At 41.0% G+C, this 19,628-nt stretch overlaps 1 protein-coding gene across 1 annotated transcript in view; it reads right to left on the bottom strand.

Moving 5' to 3' along the window:
- Window positions 1-761: 761 nt before the first annotated feature.
- SMAD1 (SMAD family member 1) overlaps window positions 762-19,628 on the bottom strand; it is a 49,915-nt gene continuing 31,048 nt past the window's right edge. The window contains exons 3-7 of the mRNA XM_010575990.1: window positions 14,766-15,023; window positions 11,961-12,077; window positions 7,856-8,077; window positions 3,946-4,202; window positions 762-2,025 (exon numbers count right to left, since the gene is read on the bottom strand). Coding sequence (XP_010574292.1) covers window positions 1,882-2,025; window positions 3,946-4,202; window positions 7,856-8,077; window positions 11,961-12,077; window positions 14,766-15,023 — 998 coding nt within the window. The 3' untranslated portion in view covers window positions 762-1,881. The remainder of the gene's footprint in view (window positions 2,026-3,945; window positions 4,203-7,855; window positions 8,078-11,960; window positions 12,078-14,765; window positions 15,024-19,628) is intronic.

Below are 19,628 nucleotides of genomic sequence, written 5' to 3'. Positions count from 1 at the left end.
GCTATTACTCATGACAGTGACATACACATGCATACATCTGGCTGAACACACATTCATCACTGTTGCTCAGCTTTCCCTCATGTTCCTGTTAGTGCTGCATGGTCCGTTACAGCCAGGCACAGGCACTGGACCTCCAATCAATCCCCAGTCTCTCAAACTCCATCATCCCAGCACCTAACAGACACTTTGCAGCTGCAAAGGGACAGTCCTTCCCTCACCTCTCCCCAGAGCAAAAGCAGAGGTGTGGGGAAAGGAGCATGGAGGCTCTTCACCACAAACATGGCAAGGAGCAGCAAGAACCTGCTGATGGTGCAACCTCAGCAAAATCTCTTCACATACAGATACTGTATGTTGAAATCTCACAGAAATTTAACTAAGTGACTAGGATAATTCAGTATTACGGCATCCATTCTAATCTTGCCTGGTTAGGAAATCTTTTTCTCTAGAGTACTCATTTATCTCATATACGGAAGTTTAGTAGGGTTACTAACCTGTACTAATCATAAATGTCTAAGCTCAGCGTATCTTCATTTCTAGTTGTTCCTCCTCCAAGACTGTATCTTTATCTGGTTTGTTAAGAGTCTACCAAGAAGTGGACAAGACAAAGTTTTAATCAAATGTAAGCAGTAACAACAGGTTTTATTCAAAACTTCCAGTAAAGAGGACCCACTAGTTTTGGAATAAAGGTACTTAAAGTACTACAGCTTACGTGAATATAAAAGATCAAAGAGAAGAAAATAAACAAAGCAGTAAAAAAAAATAAGAATTAAAAATATATATATTTTTTTAAAAGTTTGAAATAGACCCACACAGGGATTTTGAAGTCCTCCAAACAATTAACAGTTACTAGGTTTGGCAAAACAAGATTCTCTTACAAAATTAAAAGCCTACTTCTGTTACATAAACTGTATAAAACTGCTCAATAGTTAAAGAGCACTCTGTACAATTTTGTCTTGAAATACATAGAGTTGCAGCCTTCAAACTGCAAGAATTAATCATTTTGTCCTCTTCATGGGTAAAAGAATTAACTAGCTGCGCAATTGTTTTTGGGGAAAACGAAGAGGCAAAAATAGTCAGAATTAACAAGATAAAGCCACTATAAAAATGAAATGCACAGCAAAACTCAGACCTCAGTTTAAACTAACAAGCTATGTTTACAATATATTCTACATTTCAGTTGTCGTTTTCCCTTCCCACTCCCACCTCCCCCCATTCAAATATTCCTAATTCCTTTATGGTCTAAATCTAATTAATTTCTAAACTTTCAAATACACCGTACATACATTTAGCAAAAAACATACCTAACATTCTTACAGCAGTATGGTCAGGACACAATTTCAAAGATTATTACACAGTTATTGAGATTAAACCTTTATGACTTTTTTTTTTTCTTTTAAAGAGAACAGCAATCATCAACTTAGACAAATGGTTTTAAAATGTACTGTGGAAAGCCTGCAAAAAGCAGACTTCACCATCAGCTCTTAGCCTCAGAGGACACAGGGGGAAAAAAGCAAGCGCTGAACGTAAGGAAGAAAAAGAATCTCAGAATGCCAGCTACAGGAAGATACTTTGGGAACTCAGTTCGACAGATTATGGTTTTGGCTCGGTCGTCCCCGTTGCACTAAGCCCTGCAAATCAACTTTGCAATAGTACGTTACAATGTAAACTAAAATTCTTGATACCAACAGTATGTCAAAGGTTTGTTTGGTTTTGGGTTTTTTTCTGAATCCAACAGTTGGTCACAGAAGTCAAGTATTTTCATGGCTCTTATTCAGCTGTTGCCAGTTCGGGGGGCGGGGGGGGAAGTGTGTGTCTGACTCATACATCCTTCAAGTACATGCAAGGCTCAATTGTTTCCAAAATGCAGAAGCTTGGGACCTTTTAAGACACTGAAGAAATAGGATTATGAGGAGAGCCCATTTGAGTAAGTACTTTATCCAGCCACTGAAGGGGACCATGAAGATGTATCTCTATCCAGCATGGAGTGCTCGTTACATCTTGGCGATGATATTCAGCTCCCCAACCCTAGAACAAGAATCATAAGTGGGGAAAGAAAAAAAAAAAAAAATCACCCTATTTTATAATATCAAATACATGAAAAGCATACTTCAATCATCTTTCTTACCAAAATACTCTAGCTTTCAACAGTCATTATCAGCAGGGTAGCATAATACCCTTCATGCACCAACTATTACCACACTTCAACAAACAAATCTGAAGTTAAAAAAAAAACCAAAACAACAAAAAAAAGAAATTTGGAGAAAGTGTCATTTTGAGATCTCTTATCTCTTGGAATGGAAGTCTTTAAATTCTTAAAGACATAACTTGAGGCAGTGAAAAATTTCCCCATACCTCACTGCCAGCTGCATGATGTCCCAATAAAACCTCTGAGGAGGGGGTTAATCAGGTCTTCTCTGCCAAGACCAAAAATAGAACAAACTGGGGGGGGGGGGAAATGGGCCAAACATATCCACAAATCAAAAAACCGAGGTCATAGACTGACATTATGGAAGTGGGGGTGGGGCATCTGCCTGACAAGAACCAAAGCATCATTTGCAGGATGGACACGATAAACCAAGCAATAAATCAGAAACATTCCTCTTTGGAGAAAGAGGGCATGGTCATTCCCCAGCAGGCTATTTCTCAAGTTAAGACAAAATAGGTTTTGTTTCAGTTTATATCCGATTCATTTACAGTAATTACCGAAGATATAAGCAGATATTTAAACAGCATTCAAAATCATTTTGTAAGTGAACCATTTAGGGGGCTGATTCGGAGACAAGACTAATACAGCCACAGGTACAGTTTGCTCTGCTCTATATTAACCCGTAATGAAGGGATTACAAAGCTCCCAACACAGGTGGCAGCAGCTCTAAACATTGTGCGGTGCAACATCTCATACACAGAAGGTCTTGTGCAACTGTTCAGGCAACACTGCCATACACCTCCATAGGATGCAAAGCTATAAACAACCTATTCCATTTTAGCAAATCCTGTCCTAACACATCTGAAAGTTTCTATCCTATCAAGAAAAGCACTTCAGCATATTACCATCCTCATTTAACTACTTTCACATATGTGACCAGTCCTTTTATATCAGTACCTACGTTGACACTCACAGCCACATCACAAATCTTGACCTTGCATGCCCCCCTAGAATAGAAAGGTATGTATATTATTCTAAATAATTACTGCAGCTTCTAATTTGGGTCAATTTGCTGGTCAAGACAGATTTAGAGGATTATGCTATCTACACTCCCACAACCGCTCTAATGACTTACACTGCAGTCCCAGCTCAACTCTCCAAAAATACCACCCAGGAACAGGAGCATGAGGTTCAGCTGGGCCTCTGAGAGACCAGGAGATGGCATGGACTGTAACAATGGGCAAAAAAAAGGGGCAAAAGCTGATGCTACATAATGAATTGGTGGCTTTTCCACTTTTAGTCTAAGTAATTCATGACTCAATTCTTTTCAAAACTTGTACTGTATCTTGCCATATCCCACAAAATTAAGACGACAAGCCCCATAATTCCAGAGTAATTATGCAAATAATTCTACATACACACAGACTATCTATACACACATTAAATACCAGAATTCAACTGAAACACTAAAAAATTACAGGAAGCAATTCAATGAAATTAGAATAGTTAACAGACATGATAGAAATGCTTCACAAGTGACTACAGACTTATGTGAAGAAACACCTTCTGCAAGTCACCTCAAGCTTTCAAATTATGTGCGTCAGATGGGGTTTTTTTCCACAAAGACATTTTAGTTTCATTAAGATCTGTCTTACACTTAACGAACATTATTCCATACTTAAAACTCAACAGCTATTAACAGGCTGATGGAGGGAGGCAGTGGACCATTCAAAATCACCACATTATTTTATAAGCAAAATAAATTATTTTTTCTTAATCTCAAGCAAATTTTCACATACCTTTACAAAACTCATACGGAGAGTGCACATCTTAGTAAGCTCATATACTGTCTCAAAGCCATGGTTCACTGACTGAGCCAAAAGCTGAGCAAACTCCTGATTATTGAAAATCTTCAAACTGCAGCCACTGGGGATTTTGCAGACCGTGGTGGGATGGAACCCATGATGGTAGTTGCAGTTCCGACTTTGCACAAAAATACTGCTGTCACTAAGACATTCAGCATACACTTCCCCACCAACGTAATAGAGATGAACGCCTGGGAGGAGAAGGTTGACATAAGGAGGTTAGATGAATTCACACTGTGTGATCTATTTTTCATGCTCTGTCTTCACAGAGATAGGTTTCTATTTAAAGAGATAAACATTAACTGCATATCAGACCATCACCTGTCTGTCTTCAAACTTGATTTTTACTTTTCTGTTTCATCAGCAGGTGATTTGAAAGGAGGGTGTGTATGTATGGATATATAACAGAAATTGGCAATTCCTGCAGTTTAACATGTTGTATATTCAACAACAATAAACTAGAAAGCACTGCAGTAGTTTTGATGCAGTACATTGGATGGCTTGAACACTTGAACTTTTTCTCATTATATTTATGTAAAACAATAATCGGGAATGCAAGATGAGAGAGCAGAAACCTACTGCATAATTTGTAGATACTAAAGCAGCCCCAAGCTGGGTTCTCTGGAAAAGTCCTGAATGCTATTTTGGGAAGCATGAGTTTTTTCAGCTCGCTTTAATTCCAGAAAGCTGGGAAAAGAAAATGGCCCTTGTGTTTCTCAGATATATCTGTCAAATGAGGCTACACAACAATTTTATAGTCCTTTTCACTTCTGCTGCCTCCTCCCTCACCTGCCACTGATGGAAGCAGCCCCGGAAGAGCAGAATATACCACCCTTAATCCAGGAGGAATAGTTAGTGACCTGCTACACCATGTGGACACTCACGAATCTATGGGACCAGATGGGATCCATCCAAGAGTACTGAGGGAACTGGCAGAGGTGCTTGCCAAGCCACTCTCCATCATCTATCAGTGATCCTGGTCAATGGGGGAGGTCCCAGAGGACTGTAGGCTTGCCAATGTGATGTCCCCTTACAAGAAGGGTCAGAGGGAGGATCTGGGGAACTACAGGCCTGTCAGCCTGACCTAAGTACCGGGGAAGGTTATGGAACAGTTTATCTTGAGAGCACTCACATGGCAATTCCGGGACAAGCAGGGGATCGGGCCCAGTCAGCATGGGTTTACGAAAGGCAGGTCCTGCTTGACCAACCTGATCTCCTTCTATGACCAGGTGACCCACCTAGTGGATGAGGGAAAGGCTGTGGATGTTATCCACCTTGACTTCAGCAAGGCCTTTGACACTGTCTCTCATGGCATACTCCTTGAGAAGCTGGCACCTCATGGCTTGGACAAGTGTACTCTTCGCTGGGTAAAAAACTGGCTGAATGGACGAGCCCAGAGGGTTGTGGTGAATGGGGTGAAATCCAGTTGGCGGTGCATCACTAGTGGTGTTCCCCAGGGCTCGGTGTTGGGCCCCGTTCTGTTTAATATCTTTATCAATGATTTGGATGAGGGGATTGAGTGCACCCTCAGCAAGTCTGCAGATGACACCAAATTGGGAGGCAGGGTCGATCTGCTTGAGGGTAGGAAGGCTCTACAGAGGACAGGCTGGATCAATGGGCCGAGGCCAACTGTATGAGGTTCAACAAGGCCAACTGCTGGGTCCTGCACTTGGGTCACAGTAACCCCATGCAGCGCTACAGGCTTGGGGAAGAGCGGCTGGAAAGCTGCCCGGCAGAGAAAGACCTGGGGGTGCTGGTGGACAGCTGGCTGAATACGAGCCAGCAGTGTGCCCAGGTGGCCAAGAAGGCCAATCGCATCCTGGCCTGTATCAGAAATAGTGTGGCCAGCAGGAGCAGGGAGATGATCGTCCCCCTGTATTCGGCACTGGTGAGGCTGCTCCTCGAGTACTGTGTTCAGTTTTGGGCCCCTCACTACAGGAAAGACATTGAGGTGCTGGAACCTGTCCAGAGAAGGGCAACCAAGTTGGTGAGGGGCCTGGAGCACAAGTCTTATGAGGAGCGGCTGAGGGAGCTGGCACTGTTTGGTCTGGAGAAAAGGAGGCTGAGGGGAGACCTTATCACTCTCTACAACTACCTGAAGGGGGGCTGTAGTGAGGTGGGTGCTGGTCTCTTCTGCCAGGTGGCTGGTGATAGGATGAGAGGAAATGGCCTCAAGTTGTGGCAAGGGAGATTTAGGTTGGATATTAGGAAAAATTTCTTTACTTCAGACATTGGAATAGGCTGCCCAGGGAAGCAGTTGAGTCACCATCCCTGGAGGTATTAAAAAAGCGCGTAGACAAGGCACTCGAGAACATGGTTTAGTGGGCATGGATGATGGCTGGACTCAATGATCTTGAAGGTCTTTTCCAACCTAAACGATTCTATGATTCTATGATATACAGGGAACCTTTGTGGAGATTTGCTGTCAGTAGGACTCAATTCCAAAGGCTTTGAGAAAGCAAGAAAATTTGCCTTTTGTGTTTAAAAATGATTATTTGCTGTTTAAACCTTTCACTTCCCACAATGTCATGAGTCAGAGAAGCAAACATGCAGAATTTAAAAACTAAACTGAAGTCCAGTCAGAAAGCCTTGACTGTGCTCTGTCATGTAAGATTTTGCCGCTGACTATGCGTGTACCTGTATGGGTACATATACACTCCCACCTGATGTGCAAAAACATTTATGGCTATGTCTTCAAGTTTGGGATTTACACCTCCTTCCTCAAAGACTAACAGTTCTAAATCAATGATCAGTTGTACACATTTACTTATTCAACAGCATCCTTGTCTCTTCCACACGCTGCTTCAGTACACACACAGTTAAGTGCTTCAGCAGAACTCTGCTTGCAGCTGGGTTACTTTTAACAGGAATATGAATGAGGTGTTAAATAAATATCCTGATACTTGGTAAGATGGATGGGGAGGAAAAGAAGGATGAAGTATTAGGACTTGAGTGGCACAGCACAGGTGTGGTGTACTGCTGAGAGCAGCACAAGTCCTCATGTAGAGAAAAGCTCTCCAGACTGAGGGCTCAACTTGAAGACCTGACAGTTCTCTTCAGTTTCAATTCTTTCCTCCTCTAAGGAGGAAGAAGATACTTCATTAATTGGCACTTACAACATACACCCCACTGCTTGGGCATGCTGAACCCTCAACTGCCTCAGAAAATTTAAGAGTTTACTAATAATGTAAACACCTAAAAAATGCATCTGGCAGGAATGCCCCATTTGCAGGCGGCAATGTCAGTTTTGCCAGTCATTTGCATTATAGGCGAGTTCTCAGAAAAGAGGACGGTATTAAGTCACACGTAAAACAGAAGATATTCTCTTTTGCAGGACACTGTCACAGCCATAGAAGCACAAAATTTCCACTGAAAGAATCACCAGCCTATGAAAAATGCATTTGGAAAAACTGTTTTATCAGGCTGTCTCTCTAAATACATGTTAGGATAGCTAATTTATGTTGGAACTAAGGCTAGCTAAAAATTGGGTGCCAAGAACTATAATTTGCATTTCCATATACACCAATGACCAATACAAATCAAGACATTTCATTAGACAAACCGCCTTAAGCTCTCATTCTAATTAAGATTATGATAGCCTTCAGGCAATTAAAAATTGATTAAGGGTAAAAGCTTCCTGTAATTACACACCAGGTAAGAACAATACTTTGCTTATAAGACTTGGCCAGAGAATTATGTATTTACCAACACAAGCACTTATCCCATGTATTTGGGAAGACCAGCCTGCTCTTGAGGCAAGTGGCCCAGGTTGCCACATCTAGGGGAAAACGTGCCCTGCCTCCCCCAAACCCAAAAAACGGATGCAAAGATCCATGCAACTCACCTTTACCAATATGCCGCCTAGTGTTCTCAATGGTGGAGTTGCGGTTAACGTTCGAGAGTAGCCCCAGGCAAAATCTGTTCTTGTTGTTTGAAGGATCAGTGAAGCCATCAACGAGGACGCTGGTGGAAGAAGCGTGGAACGCCTCCCCAACTCGATTATTCAGCTCATAGTAGACAATGGAGCACCAATGCTTCGGCTCTTCGTAAGCAACTGCCTGAACATCTGTAAAGCAACAATGGAAACATTACAATCTAACATTGCTGGAATACAGGCTCAAGACGTGAAGATTCATAAACCTGCAGATTTTGGCAGAAGGTCACTGAAAGATGAGCCAGATAAGCAACTGCAGCTAAATGAAGGCTCTTCTACCTTCAGTTATGTTTGAACTCTTCATAGCCACAGACATACAATGGAATAATTTCACCTCACCTCTACTTGCACAAGACTCACAAGAGACAAAGGTTGGCACTAGACATCAACAGAAAAGTGCAGGAAGCTCCTGGGCACGTATCAAGCAGCACCCCAATATCCCTGCCGCGTTTTCTACAACACAACGGCGTGGGCCCAGACAACAGAGAAATGCTACAATTATACAGCTCAGCTTTCTTTCCAATTTAGTAAATGAACTTTTACTTCAGTTCATTTTATTCAGCTCACATTACAAATCACCTCTGTGCTTATTGCAAAGTTTTATAGTGACAGGAAGAAACAGCAACACACAATTGCACAAGAGACCATTTGTAACTTTGGGTAGCAAGAAGTTTAGCAAGTTAGCTTAAATATACAGTCAGAAGATCAATCTTTCAGCATTCGGGGTGTGCACAAGTATTCCTCCTGGGCTCTTGGGGGAATGGTAGGAGATTTAAAAAACTAAGAGAGATTGATATTTGTCTGCAGAACATGCGTGAAGCCCATCTTCAATATGATTAGATATTGCTTGGGATCGGAAGCTGAACAAGGGCATAACACACAGGAGCCGAACAATTACACTGCGCTGAAGAGCAGATGAAATGGAGGAAGATATTATTTAATGAGAACCTTTTATTCACCAAGTGCTACCAAATGGAAAATCTGCAACTGTTCATCACCAAAAGAATTACTTGTTGAGTAATAGCAAGGATTTCTCAGAAGGTGGTTTTCCAGACTCTGGTAACAAGAAGCTCCTCCTCAGCAGGCTCCTCACTGAAGCTGGGAATCGTGCAGAATGCCGACAGGAATCCTGGTTCACAACTTCTACCCATCAAGCTCTAGAAACACATTGAGGTCTTGAGGTAACACTTGTGCCTGTGCACAGGGAACAATTTCTCCAGATGATACCGAAGGTCTTTATCAAAAAGAGTTTCCCAGTGGGTGTCCAACAGCAGCATGGGCTTCTTCAGGTATCTCCACCCAGCGTGCACTCTTTCAAGTGCCAAACACAGCTACAAATTATTAAACTGCCTCCAAATAAAAGGAGACTAGCGAAGGGATGTGGTTGCTTTACGTGGTTTCTTTTAAATGAAGGAGACTATTTCACTGCTAAGCCTAGCACAGTTGGACTTGCTGCTAAGATACCAACTTTGCAGATTAAAGCTCCAACTACAGGCCAAAGTGCTAAAATGAAAATCAGACTGGTACTATGGGAAAACCTGTTTCTCTGGCCAGAGGTTTCCTTCTCCCAGCCCCAAATCTTCACTGAAATCAGCCAGCTAAGACCAGTGTTCCTATTTTCCTCCGTTCACAGATCATACCATTATGAGTTTTCTGACACATGCAAAACAAAAACCAAAACACCCTCCCACAAACCAGCAGCAAATAGAAGATAAAAAAGGTGGCAAATAACCAAAAGCAGGATAACATATCCTACATCACTGTGCAAAACTTATGAGCACAGTGTCTACTGATGACCAATAACTTGCTTAAAACACTGGTAACAAGGAGCTGATCTTTCCTGATACCCTAGCATTTTCTATCCTCTCACATCACTGTAAAAAAACAAAAACAAAAAACCCCCACCCAAACAATAAAATATAATAAAAATCAGTCATTAATTATTAGTAAGAGGTTACTACACTTTTAATTCCCATGAAGATGCCAGCAATTATCAAAGCTGCAGCTTTGCCCCAGTTCTCAAAGTCAGGAAGAAATCTTGCCAGCTGGCCATTCTTACAGAATGAATCATATCTCTCTCACACAGATTTCATACTAACTTCCTTACATTTGCTTTAAATCATGCAGAGCAGGTGCGTTTAGTCTCTCTATTCCCAGCATGGGCCAACAATGGAAATTACCCAACTTCATTGACAGGATGCAGCTTGTTAAATCAAATCTCTTAAGACTAACAAATCACCATGAAGAACACGCTTCTAAGAAGTTTGCAACAAAAATGCTGCAGTAAGTTCACAGCAAAAACTCTTCTTTTACAACCTGCAGCAGATTTTCTTTTTTAAGTAGTGCAATTAGAGCATACATATATGAATAATAAACATGTAAAGGCACACAGAAGTAAGGTTTGCTTGGTTTTTTTTTAAATGAAGGGACAGAGGAGAAAATCCATTGTCCTAAACTACTAGGAGGGAAAAATACTAATAAACAATTTTTATTTTTAAGTGGTTGAATGTTAAAAGCAAGAATAAAAATGTAAACCCTTTTCTCTTTATCAACTCTCATGTAATAGAGGAATTCTACAGTACTCATGAATTTTGTGAGAGGGACAAACATGAAAAGGTCTGCAATTAGGCATAAACATTGATAAATGTACTTTGGGCCAGCAAGGACTATACATACACATAGAGTGTACTGGATCAGCGAAAAGTGGAAATGCTACAGATAAGGTTTATCACATGCAAAACTCATTCCACACAGAGAGTAAACAGGTTAGCACAAAAGCTATCCAAATTGTTCTAAGAGGGCAAATATACTTCCTGAAAGTAGACATTAAGCTTAGCAACAAGTTAAAAAAAAATAAAATCAAACAACAGTTAAATTGTTCATATGCTTGTGATCTTGATAATCATTCTGGCACAGCATCCAGCTTGCTGCTCTTTCTTGGCATGGGCCACAACTGTGTAAGCTTATGTGTTCTCTAAAGGGGCTATTTCTCACAATGTGATGAATGCACTAAATCCTTTACTCAGCAGTCACAGCTGGCTGCAAAGGCTTTAAAAAGCAATGTGTAAAAAGATGTTTGCGTCATAGTACATAAAGCAATAGGGTTGGTTTTTTTTAATACAGATTTTAAAGTTTGTAGCAGTGCCACACCTCAGGCAGACAGGTCTGAAATCTGAACGAAGTGCTGTCACTGCATAACTCAAAGATGGAAAAAAAAATAGGGAGAGAGGTTGGAACACCACAAAATACAAAAAACCTCAAAACACCCTTATGACCAGGAGAAGGGTAAATTATTAAAAGCAGAGCATACTCTTTAAGGACTGAAGTTTAGAATTCAGGACAAAAACATAATAAGAAAAAACAGTTCTATGAGATGTACTGTCTCAGAGGAAAAAATACAGATATTCCAGTTACCCATGTAAAATGTCTCTGGGCATTTACATAACTGACAGTATTTGCATCCACCCTCTGATCAAGTCTTTGCTTGGAGAGCTATTCTTGACCATATCTACTGTCATCCACAATTCAGTAGGCTTTATATAGCATTAACTGCATCGTTCCAATAAATCAATGTAATCATAAGAGAGAAAGACATTCCTTTCCTTGCACACGTGTAATTTCAGCATCGCACACGGAAATGCGTAGCATCATAGGAATTCTTTCTGTTTGGTGATTAGTGGAAGTTCCAGATACAAAACATAACATGACTGGCCATCGAGCTGGTTGGGAGTAAGAAAGTACTAAACCCCATACACTTTACATTTTTCCAAGAGTCACACGACAGCTTCTTGTCCTGAATAAATATTTACATTTACAATTTTTTATCTCCAGATTTACTATTTCATCCCTTACAACAACAGAAAAAAATTACACCGCTTGTTTTTTTTCTTTTCTACAGCTAAAAATCTCCATAAACAACATACATCCAAAATTGAAACTCAACTATTAAAATTAAGTTCTGAAAGTTCTTTACTCTTAAAAAGCAAAGCAGAAGACAAGAAGGAAGCGTTTTTACCTCCTCTGTGTATGTCAGGAGGAATTGTGGGTGCCATCATGTTGGTATCCATTGGCTGGGAGGTATCATGTGTCATCTGATCTTCCGGAGGCAGGTAAGCAGGAGGGGGAGTATCGGCTAAATATAGAAAAGGCAGAGATACATGAGTCGTCTCCTCTCTTTAATATACATACCCACATAAACAGTTTTAGTCTGGAAATGATTCCAGCCTGACTCAGCTATAGACTTCCACCCACCAGAACTCTGAGAAAGCAATCATGGACCTTGAATCAGGAAAGCAAAGAATTAGTGTGCATATTAAGCACAACTGCAATAAAAACAAGCCACAAGCCAAAAAGAAAGCTCAGCTATGTTTCCAGCCCACATTTTTTGCAGGTTGAAAGTGCCATATAGACAATAAGGCACAAAGAGGTCTCAGGACCAGGCCAGAAGTAGATATCGCATACGGTAAATGTGAACAGAAGTTGGAGCAGAAAACTTCCAGTTTGAACCTTCCTGTTTCCAATGTGATTCTATCAGCAAAGTAAGCAAACTTCCCAGATATATCCAGGACCTTACTATTGTCATTGTGAAGTATTAGCTCTGTTTCCCCAGATTGGGAACAGTAGAAAGCGTTCAGGAACCCAACCTGCACAGAAGTAGCTGCCTGGGTCTGGAATTTATCTGTCAGTGTCTCCTACTGGTACTGCTCCGTTCAGGACTGTATCACTAGCATAAAACTAGCCTGTGCACAATGACCGTATTCACTAACACACTGCTTTCAGCCCTGTTTGAAGCATCCCAGCCAGGTACTCACATTGCCCTTCAGCTGCCTATTTCACTTCTGGGAAAGCTTCCCAAATGGCTTCTTAGAAGCTGCAGGAAATTGCCAATGTCACCATTTCCCAATACACCAGAGGACACCCTCCTTCAAATCAACTGCACAGAGGTACATGCAAAAGAGAGAAACCCTTGCCTGATCCCTGCAAGCTTTCCTGCAAAAGATGAGATTAGATTACCACTGTACTATCTCTAGTGAACACGGCTGCTGCTCATCCCACATTTACTTCCATTACTGAGAGCATGGAAGTAAATAATCACAGGGGCCTCCAAAACCCTGAAAACCAAATTAGCATCAACAAAAGGCAGGAGAATCATACCACTGTTTTGTATGTTTTGTTTCTTTGTGGGGTGGTTTTGGTTTTGGGAGGGTTTTTTTTGGTTTGGTTTGGTTTTTTTAAGAAAACACATGCTAATGTAATCTATTAACTGCCTACTGTTCAGGTTTTACATCTAATGCTGGCAGGTACCTTGATAATTCCCTTACTTGGATACCATCAGTTGGGCAAGAGAGCAGCAGAGAAAGACAGAGGTGACAACAGGAATGCATTAAAAGCTTAACAGTCTCCACCGGAGTTCAAGTCTTGTGTTTTACTAAGCCTTAAATGTTTGTATGTGTGCAAACATGACGCTAGTGATGCACAGGTAGGAAAACAAGATTGTAAGGCCACAGGCAATGAATTAGCCAGTACCTAGAAAGCTTTCAAGACCTCTGGATAACTGTTGTTTGGTTTTTTTTTAAATTTCCAAAAGTCAGCCTCTTTCCCTAGTAGTCGAGACAGGCAACTGTCCACAGCTAAGCGTCAAGGACATTCGTATCTTGACCTCCCCTCTAATTCAATTTTTTCACTGCAGCTGCTGACTTGTCTTTATGGGCAGGCAGACAGAACAGACGCTCAAAGATCAAATGAACTTCCACAAGCCAGCGCTCAGGAAGACCTTGTTACAGAAGCCTTTATCTCTGCTGGAAGAGCCCCAACCACACTAATCATATTTAGAGGGGGAAAAAAAAAAAGAAAAAAAAAAAAAGACAGACAGCTGGTTTTGTGGCAACTTTTTACATTTTTTAGAAAAGCCAATACAAACTCTCCTTCCCTCCTGCCTCTACGAATTCAGTAGTCTTTACTCACAAGAGAAAAATTTACAGAGAAACAACTATCAGCAGCAGAAATCTATGGATGTTAATTTCATGTAATAGAAAACAGATTTTTCACAAGTCTGCCATTTTGTTTACACATGCCCTCCCTCAGCCCCCAAAGAAAACATGCAAACAGAACATCAGTAAGCATTTGTATGGACTCCTTCTCCCAGCATTTAGATCAAAAAATCTGTCACAGACTGCTTCTGCAGTATTTTTATCCATCTGTATGGAAAGACCAAAAAAAGACAGCTTCACAGAATTTTCTATGGACATCAATCAACAAAGAATGGTTCTTACTTCTTTGACTTCAGGAAGCAAAACAGCACAAGGATTTCTTTTCAGGCCCTTAAGGGATTGTTTTTCAGTTGAAGTATATTTGTTTCTTGAAATTACATCATTATGTGAAGAAAATTTATCAAGTAGCAATAGCATGATCCCCTTGTGAAACATCCTCCTTCTGCAGAACTAAAGCCTTGTGCTGAATTTATGATGATTTCTTTCCTAAGCAAGGATGATCTGTAGCCTTACACTTCTTGTGCATTAAACACTATGCTTTGTGGGCTAAACCATTGAACTAATCCCCAAACCATTTTGAATCCCTCCCTCTGCCCCAGAAGAGTTTTACTGTAATGTGTTAACTGTGTTTGAAAGAGGGACAATTATTAAAACCCTCAATATTATTACTAGACAAAGAGACTACATAGTCTTTATTACTTTGTATCTCTCGGCTTACTATCGAACACAAGTGTTGGCTCATAATTTAGTATTATTAAGCAAAAAAATCATTATACCAGTGATGTTCATCCACCTTCTCCCTTCTGAAGGGGAAATGAAGTTGACTGTACCTGGCATCTGGAAAGGACTTCCCGGGTCTGAGCTGGCTGGAGAATGCGGGTAGGTGCTACTGCTGCTTCCAGGCGAGTTTGGATAGCTGCTGTTAGGTGAGTGGGGGAACGGGTGACTATTGGGTTGCTGAAAAGAGTCCGGGAAAGTAGCATTGTGCGGCATGTGGGGCTCATTTTGTCCCAGGTTGCGGAATTGGGCCAAGAGGCTGTGCTGAGGATTGTACTCACTGTGCCTTGGAACCAGCACCGGAGGAAGGACTGGAAAGGGAGAAAGAGGGAAAAGCCACAGCATTAGAGACTCTGTTCTGAAGGACTAGGCTATACAGGGATAAAAAACCAACACAACACATTCTTCCTCCCCTAGGGCATATTCACATCTGTCTTAAAAACAAGGTAGTCAAATCTAGGAGCACATGTCTAAGCAAGAACTCTTTTCCTTATATCCGGTTACTGCATAGCTTGAATTCATAGCGATCGTGCTAGCTACCTGGTTTGCCAGATGGGAGCTTGTTTTCACAGAGGGCCAGTGGAGAAGAGCCAAGAACAAACCGCAATTCTGCATTTTAGTTTTATTCGCACAAAGAAATGCTGGGAAGTAAATGCATTACAATGCTGACGTGCAGTTCATTTTGCTGTACTTGTGATCCTGCTAATCACGTAATGGCCTGTAACCCAAAACCTTGCTAATAAGGACAGATATTTTTTCTGAAGACAATACTAATAGGCCTTGAACTCAGTCTGGTCCCAACAGCTGTAATTTTATTTTTAACCTGGACTATGTTCTTACAAGTTAGTATTAAAACAGTTATTAACTCTTCAAGTCAGTTTACAAAATGTGCAATTTAAACAAAATTATGTAGTTCAAAAAAACCAACTGACAGCAATTGAGCTTCAACTATATGCTACTGTAGGATCAGAGAAACACACATCAGAAACTGCTAGTCTCACCACACTCCCAAGGCCTCCTCACCAGCGGGGAAACAAAGGTCTCTTTTTAACTGGGAATATGAACATGATACCAGATACACTAAGATAAAAGAATCAGCTCTTTTTCCAGTGGCTCAGCTTCTATCTTTGAACACCTCACAGCAAAGTCCAAGCTACTCAAAAGATTAAAAGCTAGTCTTGTTATAGATTGAGATTCTTGGGTGATGGGGAAAGAGGAGAGGCAAGGGCAGGGAAAGGGAGATGCATGCACGAAGAAGTGGAAGTGAAATAAAGAAGTTATTCCTCTCCACATCCGCCACCCTTCAGCACTTCCATTTCCCAGCTCCATGGCTGAACAGGACTGGAAGATACCCCCCAGGATAGCCTGCCTTCAGGGGAGGGTGATGAAAAAACACAAAAACCAGCGAAAGCAAGTCAGGCTACCATCCCCTCTCCCCGAGACACCTGCCCAGCATACAGAAGAGGAATAGGAGTATGTATACATGACAAGCCTATACAGACATAACTATCAGATTAAGAAAGGTGTTTCGGAGACAGCTGCTTCACTGAAAGGCTGAATTACAAATTAATTGCAAAAACACCAAAACATCTTGCCAAGACAAACAGGTTCTTCCAAGACACCAGGGCATCTTTACTCTTCCAGCACTCTGCTTATACAGAGGCATTCAGATACTTATGTGAGTGTCCTGAAGTCCAAGAGCACCAGGACACCGCTTGATGCACAGACCAGGCTGGAGGTCTAGGTCCATGTTTAAAACAGATACAAAAGGATGCCACTCACAAAACTCACTCACTAGTCCTAAAGCAAGTCACAGATTAACTGGAAAAAGAAAAAAAGGAAAAAAAAAAAAAAAAAGCAGCAGGTTTCCCTTGGCATATGCCTAAGAGAAATTAAGCCACCAGATTTTTGCCTGCTAGTGGCATTAATGCATGGAAAGCTTGATCCCAGAAATCTTCACTGAACACTGCCCCCTGCCCCTACCGAAATTAAGGCTGCCCTAAAAATTGAATCTGATGTCTCAGTTTCTTAAAGCAGCTTCACTGAGATTCCAACAGATCTCAAATATTTGAGGCAGATGTCACCCTAAGTAGATTTGTTCAGATGTGAAAATTGTAACCAACTCCACTTACAAGAAATATACGAAGTTCCTAATTATGGCATTTTCTGAAACGAAACACATCAACCTGCCATTCTATAGAAGTTCTCAACTGCAAAACACTCCAGGAGAAGCTGCAACTCCCTCAGCTATGCAGACTGGTTGCATTAGAGGTAAGGGACTTTCTCACACATCACTGGAAAAAGCCATTAAAAAACCCAAAGAGTTACTCAACATTCAGGTGGACATCACAAATCCCCTCACCGACAACATAGCAAATGTCAAACCCAATCTCTCTGAATGTTAGGATCTCTCAGAATTAAGCTTGTTCTGTCAAACCTAGCAGTCCTTTTGCAGTGGGGTCAAGCACTATTTAATTGTCATAGTCAACATTTGCTGGGCTAATAAATTACCAGTGAAAAAAGTAACAATGAGATCATGTGTTAAAAAGTATTTTCCCTTTCCTGTCTTTGTGATTCTTCCTTACTTTTCTGAGCATTAAAAACACAGCTTTCCTATCTTTTCCCTTCCTATGGAAGAAGGTCAAACCATTAACTTTTCTGAAGCTAATTTGTGCAGACAGTACATCACCTACATTTCCCATCCCCTACCTCACATTGAACAATGACACACATGACATCATAGGAAGCCACACGATTTATAGCACTTTAAAATAGCAGGAGAACAGGATATTTTCTGTATGTTTTCTGTAATTAAAATAAAGCAGTGCCAGATTTTCCCAAGGTATATATGCATGTTTCCTCCTGTTGGGCAGAACCACTGGTGAAGTTTAGGACTCAAAATAAGAACAAGTCTCCTCTTCCTAGCTCTCCCTCATGCAAACCTATACTTTTTGTCCAGCTACTTCAACCTCGAATGATTAAATGCCAACTTCTTCAAAACACACACGGAAAAGGGGGAAGGGGGAAAAAAGAATACAACTGGTATTGGTAGAGCACTAGTCTAAAAAATATCATTGCAGAATTCACTTTGAGTGCTGCCCCTAATTCACATCCTCCCTGCATACATACAACCTTAAATGAGGAGGAAAAACCCTGAAAGGTTCCCCCATCAGGTGGGGCAGAGACTACAGTGCTCCAATTAGTGCAACTCCAAGACAGCCACTCACTGCCATAACCTGATCTCTCTGCAGCTCACGGGCTTGTTTGCAGACTAGTTGCTCCTACTGGAGTCACAGAGGAGTTAATCTAAATGCTGTTCACTCAGGAGTGAAGACATGAGCAGGGACTGGGCCCTCCGCAAGTACAGAAGGATGCCAGGAGTTCAAAACTTAAAGGGGGATGCATACCCCTTCTTGCTCCCCTTGCCCGTGTGTAAGGAACTGAGCTTCTGGTCAGGCTGCAGACCTCAACCATATGGAATAACAAATTACTGAGGCTCAGTACAGCAGGGGAGGAGGCCAATCTCTGTTGCAGCTGCCAGCTCCAGGAAGAGGTATAATTGAAGGAGAAAAAGCATGAGAGAGTTACTCTGGGCTAAGCCAGCACACCTGTTGCTACAAAAATAATGAAGCAGTGCACATCTTTGCTGTGCAGATCTCCGCAGGATGCTGCTTTAACAGTTTGCAGACAGAATTTCTCCCTTTGTCTCTACCTTCTTCAGCAGAAGGGAACACGGATTCCAAAAAAATCAGATAAGATTTTAAAAAATTATCATTGTTTCTATTCAGTAGGGATGCATATATTTAAATGAAACATATTATTAAATACACTGTTGTCTAAAAAAGCTACTGCAACAGATTTGCAGAGTCAACCTCATTAAAATGGTTAAAACCAGTTAATGGAGTAAAACCACAAGTCATCCGACAGCTTGATTTCTATACTTTCTCAAACACCAGACTAAAAGGTTTTATGGGCTATACCATGGCTAAATTTTGCTCCAAGATTTTGTGTCAATGTGGACCTGCTGTTGGGATTTAATACACAACTTCTAGAGGTAATGCTACTAGTACTGGTTGAAGAGGAAGATAAATCACCTGGAAGCCAGGCTGGGTATGTTTGTGGAACTGTAGCTAAGAAGAGATCCTGTATCTGTCAAGACAGCCTGGGAACTGGGTAGCTTGTTTTTACCATGCAAATAATACCCAGAGTATGCCCGCACCAAACAAGCGGAGCTGTATTAAAGAAATTACAGCTACAGGGCAATTTAACCCACAGGCATATTTCATCTAAGAGCCAAGAATGCCAAAAATATAGAAGATAGACCAAAGACAACCTGGCTGTTCAGATAAGTGTTCCAACTAACCACACCAAGAAAGAAATACTTTTATGAAAATGTAATGGTGGCCTTTGAAGAAAGCTACTGATCTCTACTCTTTGTATCTCGAGCACTTCATCCTGTTCAGAAAACTAACAGGTGTGCTGTCCTAGAGTAAAGATTTTCTTGGTTTTCTTTTTTGTTCTATTTTCACATTCCAGAGATAATGATTTTAGCAAACACAGAAGAGCTCCAATTTATGAATATAACTTCTTTTTTTTTCTTCTAAAGTTTCTCTATTAAAAAAAAAAACCACCTTAATCCAAGCCAAAGGACCTGCTGTACTTTCAAAGTAGCATATTTTCTATCCAGATGGGTTTCAGTTATCTTACACAAGACCAGATGACAGCTAGTTTTCCTCAAGGGCTCTTTTTTTATCCCCTTTGCACGTTACATGATGATTTGGGTAGGTATCTCCATGTCTGGAAATTGAAAGACCAAGTAATGAAATACAAGGGGCCACATATAAGAAAGCAGACGTTGATCATCTTTCCTTGCCAAAGTAGATTCTACTACTTCTGTGAGCTTTATAAAATAAAAA

The sequence above is a fragment of the Haliaeetus leucocephalus genome, unplaced genomic scaffold (genome assembly GCF_000737465.1).
Source record: "Haliaeetus leucocephalus isolate CR32 unplaced genomic scaffold, Haliaeetus_leucocephalus-4.0 Scaffold21, whole genome shotgun sequence".
NCBI lineage: Eukaryota > Metazoa > Chordata > Aves > Accipitriformes > Accipitridae > Haliaeetus > Haliaeetus leucocephalus.
Note: the sequence above shows the minus strand (reverse complement) of the source record. Positions and strands in the feature narration are given on the sequence as shown.